We start from the raw sequence: 13704 nt of genomic DNA, 5'->3' as shown, positions 1-13704 counted from the left end.
ATGCAGAAGAAAAAAACAGCCCTCAGGAAATCTCTGCTCCTCCCGATCTCCCGTCCAAAAGAAAAACGCAGCGACAAGTCGCTCCTGTCGCCTAGCCCCTCGCGCGCGCTAGGGTTCCTCACGCCGCCGTCGCGGCCGCCGCTGCATGGGTGTTCGTCGACTGGCCCTGCCTCCGGCGGCCGCCATCGCCCACCTCCATCCTCTCCCCAACCCCGCCGGCCTCCACTCCACTCCACTCTGTCACGCCTGCAGATGACGATCTGCAGCGGACTGCAAGTGCAGTTCAGTAACTACTGTTAACTGAACCGCAACTGGTGTGTGTGTTGTGTTTGGGCCGGAGGCCATGTGGTGTGTTGGGTCACAGCCCACCGTGGGTGTGTGTGTGAGCCCGCGGGGACAGCTACTTAATGTACCGTGACGGAATGCGTGGGGAGCGAGAATGAATATTGAATCTCCTTTCCCCTTCGCCAAGCTCCCTCCTCATCCCTGCTTTCTCCTCTCCGATCAGATTTCATCCCCTTCTCCCCTCCTCCCCCTTGGGTCATGACAATCTGGTAATCAGAGCCTCCGAATTTTTTTTTTCCGCCACCACCGTCGCTGTCGCTGTGTCCTCGATCGGCGGTAACACCCACCGAGCTAGGTGCGAGCTGCCCCGGCGCGCTCGCTCGAAATCCTACTCGGGGTTCGCTTTGATCTGGATCGCGACCACGGCACCGTCCAAGCCCTCCGCGCAGACCCGTCGCGTGCTGGATGCGATGACGGAAACCACCGACAAGATGCAAGGCCTCCTCGAGACCATCCTGCGCCGCCTCGACAACCACCAGAAGACCGCCGACGAGCGCCACCACGCACAAGTCGCCTACAACGACCAAGTCTCCAACGAGCTCAAGCACTTGGCGAAGCAGATCGATCTGACGCAGGCGGATGTGGATGAGGCCCGCAAATCCCCTCCGCCTGTCGATCCCGCCGCGACAAGCCATCTCGGGGCATCTGGGTCCGGAGCGTCGACGATCTCAGGCCCCTTCCACCCCGCACCACCACCTCCGCCTACGATGACCCGTCCACCCCCGCCACCACCACTCTACACGGAGGGCGCAGCGCAGCTGCCGTTCGCCCGGCTCGTCAACCACGGGCCGCCCCTGCTGCTGCAAAACTCTCCCACGGCGTACGAGCGGGGCGCCGAGCAATACACCAAGCCGCCCAAGCATGACTTCCCCCGTTTCGACGGCGACGCGCCGCGCATCTGGCTGGAGCGGTGTCTCTCTTACTTTGAGCTCTACCGGGTGCCGCAGCACAGTTGGGTCGCCATCGCCGGCCTGTATATGGATGGGCTTGCAGCCATGTGGCTTCAGGCGTACAAACAGACGCACCCTGCTCTGTCGTGGCCCGCCTTCAGGACAGCAGTGGAAGCAGAGTTTGGACCTGAAGAATTCGAAGCGCAGATGCATCAGCTAGTGCAATTGCGTCAGACTGGGAGCGTGCAAGAGTATCGCCAGCAGTTCGAGACATCGATGTATCACTTGCTGTCTCTGGATCCGCACTTGAGCCCGCAGCTTTTCATCTCACAGTTCCTGCTGGGCCTCAAGGATGAACTCCGGCTGGGCGTCCGCCTTCAGGCCCCCTCTAGTATCACTCGAGCAGCAGTGTTTGCAAGGATTCAGGAAGAGGAGTTGGAGCGACAACGCACACAACGCCATCGGATCGTGCCAGTGGGTCGCCCACCTCCTCACGCATCTACAGCAGCCATCATTCCAGTCCGGCCAGCACCAGCGCAACTGCGGCCAGCGAACGATGATTTTGCTCGGGAACGACAACTACGAGAATTCCGAAGAGCTAATGGCTTGTGCTTCCGTTGTGGGGATAAGTACTCCCGCGAGCATCAGTGCAAACGCACGGGGCAGATTCTGATGATTGAAGTGGGGGAATTCGGAGAAATTCTGTCCGACGACACGGTGCACGCCCTTCAGTTGTTGGATGCACCAGCTCAACAGGAACCCGAATGCTGCTCCCTGAGCCAGCATGCCATGTCCGGCGAGGAAGGGCCATCTACACTTCGCCTACGCGCTCAAGTAGGCGATCAGGTCATGCTGTTGTTGGTCGACTCCGGGAGTTCCCACAGTTTCATTAGTGAACACTTCACTGCCCGGATTGCTGCCAAGCCCGAAGATCTGCATCCTGTGTCTGTTCGGGTGGCCAATGGGCAACGGCTGTTATGCAACAGAATGGTGCGCAAACTGGCCTGGCAAGTGCCCGGTCACACATTCCACACTGATCTTCGGGTATTGCAACTGAGTGCCTACGATGGCGTGCTGGGAATGGACTGGCTCTCTGCCCACAGTCCGATGTTGTGCCACTGGGAACTGAAGACGATTCAGTCTGACACCGAGGGCAAGGCTGTGAAACTCCAAGGGATCACAAACACCAGTAGGCCTCCAATTTCAGAGCTAGATGCTTATGAGCTACACAGAATGGAAATAGCCAACGATATCTGGACAGCGGCTCTGGTCACCGTGGAGAAAACTGATGAACCACCATCTGCACCGGTCCCCGCCAACATTCAGAAGGTTCTGCGCGAGTATCAAGATGTGTTTGCAGAACCAACCACCCTACCTCCACGTCGCCAATACGATCACAGCATCAACCTGGAACCAGGCACTCCGCCGATCAACACAAAGCCGTATCGCTACTCACCGGCGCAGAAGGATGAGATTGAACGGCAAGTTAAGGAGATGCTCGACTCGGGCCTCATCGCGCACAGCATGAGTCCCTACGCTGCACCCGTGCTATTGGTGAAAAAGAAGGATGGCAGCTGGCGCTTTTGTGTTGATTTTCGACGACTGAACACAGCAACAGTGAAGAACAAATTTCCACTTCCTGTGGTCGACGAACTGCTCGACGAATTGGCCGGGGCCAAGTACTTCTCCAAGATCGACTTGCGCGCGGGATATCACCAAATCCGTATGAGGGAAGAAGACGAAGAAAAAACAGCTTTCAAGACTCATCACGGCCATTACCATTTTCGCGTCATGCCATTCGGTTTGTGCAACGCGCCAGCCACGTTTCAGTGCCTGATGAACACAGTCTTCGGCCGTTATGTCCGTAAGTTCATCATCATTTTCCTGGATGACATCTTGGTTTTCAGTTTTGACCTGCAAGAACACGAACAACACCTGCGCCTCACCTTGGACCTCCTTCGTGAGCACCAGCTGTTTGCCAAGGCCAGCAAGTGTTCATTCGCGCAAACCAGTATTGAGTACCTCGGGCACGTGATCTCACAAGACGGCGTTGCCACAGACACAAGCAAGACCAGTGCTATGCAGGCCTGGCCCGTGCCCTCGACACCAACCGAGCTGCGGGGATTCTTGGGATTGACAGGCTATTACCGCAAGTTCGTTCCTCACTATGGCATCATCGCCAAGCCTCTGACGCAGCTCCTCTCGAAGAAAGGGTTTGTTTGGAACGACACGGCTCAGCGAGCGTTCGACATGCTCAAGCAGGCGATGACGAGCACGCCAGTCTTGGCCCTTCCCAACTTCACACGCCCGTTCGCCATCGAAACGGATGCCTGTGACACGGGCGTGGGCGCGGTGCTCACCCAAGATGGCCATCCTGTCGCCTATCTCAGCAAGGCTCTAGGGGTGCGGAATCAGAAGCTCTCCACATACGAAAAAGAATTCCTCGCCGTGATGATGGCCGTCGACAAGTGGCGACCGTACCTGCAACGTGCCCCGTTCGAGATTGTCACCGATCACAAAAGTTTGTGTGCACTGGGCGATCAGCAGCTGGTCACCGATCTGCAACGCAAGGCTATGTCAAAGATGGTTGGCCTCCAATTCTCCTTCCGTTACAAGAAAGGCGTCGACAACGGCGCCGCGGATGCACTGTCCCGGTCGGCCATCTGCTGGAGCTCGACGCGCTGTCCATGTGCCAACCCCAGTGGCTGCAAGAGGTGGCGAACTCTTACGAGACTGACCCTGAGTCACAAGAGCTGCTCGCCAAGCTGGCAGTTGTGGGCGAGGACGATCAAGGTCGGGCACTGCAGAATGGAGTAATACGTCAGCACGGCCGCCTGTGGATCGGCGCCAACTCCGCGCTCCAGACCAAGCTCATCGCCGCGCTTCATCACAGCGCGGTCGGGGGCCACTCGGGAGCCACAGCCACTTACCACAGAGTACGCAAGCTCTTTGCCTGGCCCGGCCTCAAGCGCGCCGTGGAAGACTTCGTTCGTCAGTGCGACATCTGCCAGCACGCCAAGCACGAGAACCTGCACCCGGCCGGCAAGCTTCAACCCCTGCCGATTCCGGACGCGCCATGGCAAGATGTGACCATGGACTTCGTCGAGGGTCTACCCAAGTCTGAAGGCTGCGACTCCATCTTGGTCGTCGTCGATCGACTCACCAAGTTCGCGCACTTCGTGCCACTCCATCACCCCTTCACGGCGGCGCAGGTGGCCCGCGCGTTCTGGGAGCACGTCATAAAGCTGCACGGCGTCCCTCGCTCCATCGTTTCCGATCGCGACAAGATCTTCACCAGTGCAATGTGGCGAGAACTGCTCACTGCGGCCGGCACCAAGCTCCTCTACTCCACCGCCTACCACCCCCAGACGGACGGCCAGACGGAGCGGGTCAACCAGTGTCTGGAGATGTACCTGCGTTGCGCCGTCCACGACAACCCGCGGCGATGGCGCAAGTGGCTTCCGGCAGCAGAGTTCTGGTATAACTCCACACACCACGCGTCTCTCAAGTGCTCGCCGTTCAGAGCGCTCTACGGCGTTGACCCCAACCTGGGGGGGGGGGGGTTACCTCACTTCAGCGCCGACTCAACCCCGGGCACACCTGTGGAGGATCTGGACTGGGCAGCACACACTGAACGCCTCCGTGCTCAGCTTGCTCACGCTCAGTCGCGTTTCAAGAAGCAGGCTGATCGACACCGTGCCGAGCGCGCGTTCGACGTCGGCGAGCAAGTGCTGCTCAAGCTGCAACCGTACGCCCAGTCGTCGGTTGTGAATCGCCCTTGCCGGAAGCTCTCCTACAAGTTCTACGGGCCGTTCATGGTGACCGAACGGATCGGCAACCTGGCGTACCGTCTTCATCTTCCAGCCGACAGCCGAATCCATCCGGTATTTCATGTTTCTCAGCTGAAGCCGTACACCCCTGATTACACTCCCGTCTTCTCCGAGCTGCCGCAGGTGCCAGATTTGGTCACCAGTGAGACGGAACCAGTGGCCATTGTGGAGCGTCGTATGATGAAGAAAGGAGATGCGCCAGTAATTCAGCTACAAGTGCAGTGGTCCAATCGGTCCCCAACAGCCACAACCTGGGAAGACTATGCCACCTTAAGGGAGCGCTACCCCTCGGCCTGCATCTGGGAAGGAGCTTCTTCTCAAGACGGGGGCAATGTCACGCCTGCAGATGACGATCTGCAGCGGACTGCAAGTGCAGTTCAGTAACTACTGTTAACTGAACCGCAACTGGTGTGTGTGTTGTGTTTGGGCCGGAGGCCATGTGGTGTGTTGGGTCACAGCCCACCGTGGGTGTGTGTGTGAGCCCGCGGGGACAGCTACTTAATGTACCGTGACGGAATGCGTGGGGAGCGAGAATGAATATTGAATCTCCTTTCCCCTTCGCCAAGCTCCCTCCTCATCCCTGCTTTCTCCTCTCCGATCAGATCTCATCCCCTTCTCCCCTCCTCCCCCTTGGGTCATGACACACTCCTCCGCAGGCGCCACCCAACCGCCGCCGCCCTCTCCCCACACCCGCACCCAAGGACGAGAGAGAGAGAGAGAGAGAGAGAGAGAGAGATGGCTCAGCCGGCGGCCAGATCCGCCCCTCCCACTCACCCAACTCTCTCTCCGTCGCCGCCATCTAGGCCGGCCGATTCCGGGGGCGCGCAGAACACTCCTCCTGTGCTCGCCTCGCGCCGCTGCGTCCACCCATGGAGATGAACTCCCCTCGAGCAGGGCCGTTTGATTCTTGGCAGGGAAGAAGCTATTTGGGCTGAATCAGATTAGGGAAGAAGAAGAAGAAGATGGATCAATACGAGGTGCTGGAGCAGATTGGGAAGGGCTCCTTTGGCTCTGCGCTCCTGGTGAGGCACAATGTTGAGAGGAAGAGGTTGGTGCAACTCCATTGCAATTCCACCCTTGCTTGCTCTCCACAATCCCTGGACCATCTCTGAATATCAAGTATGCCTTGTTTCAGGTATGTCTTGAAGAAGACCCAGGTCGCCCGTCAGACCGTCAGGTGCCGGCGATCCGCGCACCAAGAGGTCTCTTTCATTCCCTATTTTGTGCCATGTCACATGTTAGCATTCAACTTAGATGCATGGTTTGTTTGACCTTTGGATGAAATTCGGCATTTTGTTCATGCAGATGGAGCTCATCGCAAAAGTAAGGAGCCCTTACATCATGGAATACAAAGATTCTTGGGTGGAGAAGGTAAGAATGGTCCTCCCCTCTTCTCTTATGATCTTATCTTGCAACGTTTCAATGTTCCTACTGAAAATTTCAAAAAGAAAAAAATGTTCCAACGGAAGGATTCATGTGACCGCCGACGTCTGAAATGAGTGTTTTTTGTTGTTGGCATCAGGGGTGCTATGTGTGCATCGTGATCGGTTACCGGATCAAATGTTTGATGCTATGAAAATTGTGACACCGCCGTGAAATTGTATCTGAAGTACTAAATGATCATTTGGTTCTGCTGACTGATGCAATCTTTGCTGTTTGCTGCTTTCAAGTCGTGTCATGGACCAAAACTGCTCAGGGTTTCAAATGCTCTTTGTAACAAGTGAAATGGGTTACGTTGATCATGTAAATGTACCTAGCCATAGATTTCAAATGCTCTTTGTTGAATACGCTGTCATCTTTTTGTTTGGTGTTAAAAGATAAAACTTGTCAATTTTTTGAACCAAATTTTAGGTTAAGTTCATAGAAACATAAAACATAAACACAATTTGATTGGAATGTATTTAATAACTTTCTAACAGATTCTTCGCCTGAAATAGCAAAAAGATTCAAACTAAGAAAAGAAAAAAGTAATATCCAAAATGGTGCCTGCTTTCTTCAGCATGTACTCCGAGGTCTAGTCAGCAGTCCCCTCTCACTTGAAATTTAGATATTTGACGCTGAACATCTGACTTTGCAACATTGCCACTATTAAGACAGACTAAGCAAAATTACCGCCCATACCCTGCTGGTGAACACCTTCATTAGCATGCCATTTTCCCTCTTTTACCGATTTCCTTGTCCTTTTTTTTCATTCCATTTACAGACACCGGAGAGGATCAAACTGCCTCTAAGGCTACCTAGTTATTTGTCGATTTCGACCAAGCCGCACATCCGCTCGACGTTGCTAAGAGCACCACCTGCTGGTGCGGCATGCCCGGCTGCTGCCGCCTCTTTTGTTGTCGGTCGGCAGGAGTTCCTCTGAACTACTGGCCGACACACGGACACTGTGGTGCTATGCGGTAGCTATTTCTCTACACAGATTCAGTTTTGGAGAGTGAAAGAGCATGTGCATGTGCTCATTTAGTAGAGAAATATAATTGTGTTGGATTCGTATCATAGCACCAAAAAAGAGCTTTCTACCGGTTCCACTCCTAGCGGTGAGGAACCAGCCGTCATTCGCCTTTTTGGCGACTTGCATTCAAAGAGTTTCTGTTAGCTCAACCATGCAAACATTGCTCTTCTACCCAAGAAAGATGGGGCTAAGGTGAGGAGATTTTATACTACGACCCTATAAGCCTCATACAAACCACCGTGAAAATCATTGCCAAAGTGCGTTCCAGTCTGCTAGCTCCTTTCATCAACAACATCGCTTCCAATGCCCAAAGTGCATTCATAAAGAAGAGAAGTATCTACGCTAACATTATGTACGTCAGAAACTTTGCCTGTTGCCTCCACGGAAATAAAAAGGTAACTTTGCTTTTCATGCTGGACATTTGCAAGGCTATTGATTCAATTAGATGGGACTACAAGCTTTGGATGATGCTCTCGTTCTCCAAGGAAAAAAGCTCCTCGCAGCGCAAGGCATCCGGCGGCGCTGTGGGGGAAGGAGTGCGACGCTAACGGCCTCACTGTCGATCAGGGACAAGATACATGCGGCAACAATGGCATGGCCCCTCTTGTGTGGGGAGGAGGGGTGGAGGCAAAGAGGAGAGAGAGGGAATGGTGCTTGCAGGAGATGGAAGACGTGTAAGGGGATAAGGTAAAAGAAGACGTGGGTGGTGGGGTGGGCCTTAAGACGGTCACCTGACGTAAATTGTTTACTTATGTTCTATTGCTCCGTAAGAATGCATGGAGATCTTACTGTTTGCTTGCTTGCCACTTTTTGTGCACTTCTCATAATCCGCTGTGATGTTTCTTTTTTTGAAGAATAATCTTTATAAAATGGATTTTCTTTTAGATTATAACGCTCTTTGTATAAATAATAATATTATAATGCTCACAAGGTTGCAGTCGCTGTTGCGTTGATATCCATTATGGTCCCATCTCCCATGCAAGGCCAATGAGATTGGGTTCCATGCATGGACCTACTAAATATGTATGTAGAAATCACGATGGTAGATGTTAGGTTAATCGACTCAACTACTATATTGTAAACATGAAAATTCTTGGATCCTGTTGCAACACACTGGTACACACCTATTTATATTAGAAAAAAGTAAAGGCAACTGAACCTTGAACATGCACCATATTTATCATGTCATCTTGAAATCAATCCGAAGTTCTAAATAGCGAAGAACACAATAAGAGGTAGCTGAAACAAATGGCACGCTTGGACGAATCTTATATTGCACAATGTTCATCTATCATCGAACGTATCTATTTTGCTTGTGATCAGGCACCCTCCACGAATCAAAGCCTCAAGGTTAGGTCGACCGCCTCGCCGGCTTTGTCACTCAGCTGCGGCTCTGCGGCGTCTTCAGGCACCCGTAGTAGACCCATGAAGTCTATCTCCACGGGACGGGGACCTCCACGGCGGTATTCCTCCCAGAAGGCAAGGTTGGGTGCAAGCACAAGTAGCCATGACCCCCAAAGAGTAGAGTCAGGCACGGAGGAGGCTGGTTGGGGTAGGCTTACTAGCATGTTCCGGTGGCGATTGTTGCGGTAGCTCTGAGAGGACATGTGGCCACCAAGGGCTTGGTGTGTGACCCACCTCCTACGGCAAAAGGGGCATGTGTAGCCCTCACGCGATGGTCGCGGCGGCTGTTGTTGCCATGGGTTTGGTGTGCCACCGTTGGAGGCCATCTCTTGCGAGAAGGGTTTTGGCATGCGCGTATCTAGCTTGAGTTTATATACGTGTGGCTCACAACGGTCAAAAGCAATGACAGTGTGAAATCTGTACAATTGAGAATTCAGGCCTGGCTTACACCAATGAGAATGGTAAGTAATTGGTCGAGAGTGAAATGTGTGCGGTTAAAGAAAGAAACAAGCGATATGCATGCACTCCCAAGATCCAGACATGCATGAGTCCCACACTGTATATATCAAGACACATATTATGAAAATAAGAATTTAAATAACCAACTATATTAAGAAAGAAACAAGTATCTCGTTGTGCATGTGCACCCAAGGCACGTGACACAAAGTTTTGCTAATGGCTTGATGAGTGCCAGTAGGGCGATTCGCTAGTCTTGTGCACGTGCTGTATAAAAGTCATGTGATATAAAATATCTAGTGCTCCCTTTGTTTACCATGCGGATGCGTGATGGTTGGATGGGACAAGGCTGAAAGACATTGCTCCCTTTGTTTACCAGGCTGATCGAGTTAACTAGAGATTCAAGTACCAACTTTGGAACATTCTCTTGCATGTCCAGATTAACGATGAATGTTGAGGATGCCGGTTCTTGAAAGTGCATGGCAAGTGGTATCTACTCGGCCAAGTCGGCGACAAGGTACAGTTCCATGGTGCCACACTCACTTAGTCCTTAAAAGTGAAATAAGTTTATTGAACAAAGTGAATTCCGTTCTTACAAATAACTGAATTTGTTTTCTTAAAGACAAAACGGATTTTGGAATTACCGGTATTGATTTATTGAAATGCGTGAAATTAGTTTATGGAATACGTGAAATTAGTTTTCTGAAATGAGTAAACGTAGTTTTTGAATTAATTGAAATATGTTTTGTGAATGTGTTGAAACCAGTTTTTTTTCTTAATTATTGAGATCAATTTATTGAAAGAATGAAATTAATTTTTAAAAATGTTTTTATTGAAATCTTTTTTTGGAAAGAACTGAAATTAGTTTATTGAAGAGAGTGAAATTAGTCTTTCAAAATTATTGAAGCCTGTTTTGTGAAAGAATTGAAACAACTTTTGGAATGGATGAAATTAGTTTTTTTGAAACAAATGAAATCAGTTTATTGAAAAGATTTGAAATTCGATTTTAAAATTACTGAAATATGTAAAAAGAAATAAATCCTGTCCGATTCCGGACGGGGACTCGGATCGAAACTGGCGTCGACCGTCTTCGACTCTGCTCCGGTACCGCATGGACCGGCCTTTATTTACCTTCCCCGGCCTCTGATGATGTACCTACTGTTTTCCCATACACGGAGAAGAGATCGTAGAACGAATGCCTTTCCTGAGGCAGCGCCAATCGTTCTCCGAGTAGGACTCCGTGTAGGACTCTTGCCTTTCGGGCAAAACCGACTTTGAGGAGGCTTTTGCTCCAAGTTTCGACCCCAGGGCTCAACATATAAATAGAGGGGCAGGGCTAGCACCAAAGACACATCAAGAAACACCAAGCCGTCTGCCGGCAACCCCGTCCCCTCTAGTTTATCCTCCGTCATAGTTTTCGTAGTGCTTAGGCGAAGCCCTGTGGAGATTGTTCTTCACCAACACCATCACCACGCCGTCGTGCTGCCGGAACTCATCTACTACTTCGCCCGTCTTGCTAGATCGAGAAGGCGAGGATGTCATCGAGCTGAACGTGCGCAGAACTCGGAGGTGCCGTGCGTTCGGTACTTGGATCGGTCGGATCGTGAAGACGTACGACTACATCAATCGCGTTGACAAACGCTTCCGCTTAGCGATCTTCAAGGGTATGGAGATACACTCCCCTTCTCGTTGCTATACATCACCATGATCTTGCGTGTGTGTAGGATTTTTTTTTTTGAAATTACTACGTTCCCCAACAGAGTGATCATTGTTGCGGGGAGATCGAAGCGACATGAGCCGTAGTGGGTGTCACTGGGCTTGCTTGGCCAGGTGTAGGTCCACCTACCACACAGTTATTGGAGCCTTGTCCCGACTGAGAGCACCTCAAGCCCGAAACAGTGAGATGATAAGATGCATGATGTTTAAGCAGGATGGTAAGATGCATGATTGAAAAGTTGGAAGACTTACAAAGTTGAAAGTAGGAAGAGGTGGAAGTGGAGGAAGATCCGACAAAGTGGAACCCTGCATATTAGCTCTAAACTGAGCAAACGCCTCCTGCAGGGCTGCCTGTTGTGCAGCCATGAATTGCTGCTGTTGAAACAGGGGTTGCTGCATTTTCATGGCTTGCTCCTGTTTAAGCAGGGCATTCGCCTGAGCCTCCTCCCACAACCTGGTTTCTTTCACTAGGCGGGCCTACAATATGCCATCGCAACAAGTTCGCCGTCGTTGCAATACAAAGAAGAAATCACAAGGAAGGTCAATGAAGCAAAACATACCTCGAATTGATAGAGCATGTGCAGCCCAGGTTGTGGGCGGCACACTATAGCAGGACCTGAGCTCGACGTGGTAGCACGGAGGTGGGAGAGTTTTGGAATGTCCTTACGGATGGCACCATCTCCAACATATAACCGGCCACACTTCTTGCCTTGTCTTGACTGGATGGAAATCGTAGCATCAATATACCTTGAGGCCGGATCAGAGTCGGGCCCGTTGTGCTCCTTGAACTTCCTACTGTATGCATCAATCCTCAAGCCAGCACCTCGGTTGACCCACCCCCTTCTGGTTTCTTTGACTTGCGAGAGGGACATAATCCCATGAATGTATTGGGCAGCTCTTCGCCCTCACCCCTCTCCCTATTATGCAATAGAAGCAATAATATCCATAAGGGCACAAGTTCAGAAGTTCAGAGCCGGATGAAATTATTACCTTCTTCTACACGTAAACGTGGAGGTTGAGGTTGCCTTGAAGGTGTACCATACCACCCATCAAGGCATGCCGGTCCTTAGCCATTCTGTGCTCAGCCCACCACTCCGGGTCTATCCACCTGGATATGATTTGCTGGTAGCAAGTAATCTTGTTGTTGCACCACGAGGGAACCGCCTGAAGTATGACAAATACATCCAACATAGGAATTAAAGTAAGATGTTTTGATCCAGGCAACCATAAGTAAATGGAAACTACCTTCATGTACATTGGACAGGTGAGATGCACTCTCCGGGCTAGAGGCTTATTGAGAAGCATTTTGCGTTCGTGCGCGAAATACTTCACCACGGCATGGACGCGCGCCTTGTAGGGCATGCCTTGGACAAAGAATAACTATGAAAATTGACAAAGAATTTTACCCAAAAATTGTTGACCACCCGCTCAGCAGCACTGCTGTATACCCTACCCCACTTGTCTTCGGTATCCGGAGTGCGTTTCCAATGCTCCCAAGACCAAGCAGGCTCCTCCTCACCGTCTCCTATGGGGACCAGGCCAGGGTAATAGTGCCTGCAAAGACATCCAATGATGCTGCTTGGCTGGCGTGGCACCTTTATGTCTTCTCCAAGAACCACCAGGCCCTGCACAATGAAAAGGCAAGTAAGTTAGTATCTGCAAAAAATCTTGAATGTAAAGACGCAAGTAAGAGTCCACATAAGCACTTACCTCACACCGACTGGTTTGACAATGAGACCCTTATGTGGATATGGTAGCGAAGGGAGCGTGGACACCACACTCAACCAGATACGTGCTCTGGCCACTCCTTTTGTATTTAAATTGACAACACTTGTATTTCCACAAGCTTAACGTATAATTGACAATGACTTATTCACTAGATTACAATATATGTATGAATTCTAGCATTTGTAATGTTTGCTTGTGCCTTTAACTTGTAAGGGGGGCAAATATTTTCTTCTAAAGAGATGTTGGCAGAGAGCACAAAGAGGAAATTCATATATGCTCCATGGCCCTCTCGGTGGAATCAAGGATTTGCATCAGAAGTAAAACCAAGTGAGCATTTTCAGTAAACATCTAGCAGATAGGGAACTCTTGCAGCTCATGAACACTTGTATTTAGCCAGCGTGCTATTTCATTAGTTTGGTATTCTTGCAGCACATGAACACCTGGGTAGACAAAATGCATTTATTTATTTTTGAAGCGAAAACGGAAACAAAAGCAGTGTCAACAAGTACCAACTCAAGGTTACAGAACCAAATCAGGGGGTCAAGTTCCCTCCCGACAATACAAACCTACATAATTTGAGAACAGAGCAAAAATGGGGCGGCCTTATTTCCAACCAGGGGGTCAAGTACCAACTCCAGGTTACAGAACCAAACCAGGGGGTCCCCATTTTCCAAAATGCAGTTTTTTATGTACGTCAGCCTTATTTCCAACCAAATCCATGATCATATCTCATACACTTGCTGCTGTGTCCATCACAATTGATTCAAATAAAATTACAAAGTAATGGACAGATGCAAAGTGAACCAAATATGTAACAGAACATGCATTTGTTCCTGAAGATGCAATTGGGGGAGGGGGGGGGGAACCAATACCTGGTTGCTGA

The 13704-nt window shown here is 50.8% G+C and overlaps 1 protein-coding gene and 1 pseudogene across 1 annotated transcript; both read left to right on the top strand.

Annotated features, from left to right (window-relative positions):
* Nucleotides 1-5449, top strand: LOC123067175 (uncharacterized; annotated as a pseudogene).
* Nucleotides 5450-5740: 291 nt separating this feature from the next.
* Nucleotides 5741-6641, top strand: LOC123067174 (serine/threonine-protein kinase Nek3-like). Its single transcript, XM_044490088.1, has 4 exons — nt 5741-6113; nt 6201-6267; nt 6371-6436; nt 6588-6641. The coding sequence occupies exons 1-4, from the start codon at nt 6028-6030 to the stop codon at nt 6639-6641; spliced, it is 273 nt and encodes a 90-aa protein (XP_044346023.1). The 5' UTR covers nt 5741-6027.
* The last annotated feature ends 7063 nt before the right edge of the window (nt 6642-13704 follow it).

This window comes from Triticum aestivum, chromosome 3B (genome assembly GCF_018294505.1).
Source record: "Triticum aestivum cultivar Chinese Spring chromosome 3B, IWGSC CS RefSeq v2.1, whole genome shotgun sequence".
Lineage (NCBI taxonomy): Eukaryota > Viridiplantae > Streptophyta > Magnoliopsida > Poales > Poaceae > Triticum > Triticum aestivum.
Note: the sequence above shows the minus strand (reverse complement) of the source record. Positions and strands in the feature narration are given on the sequence as shown.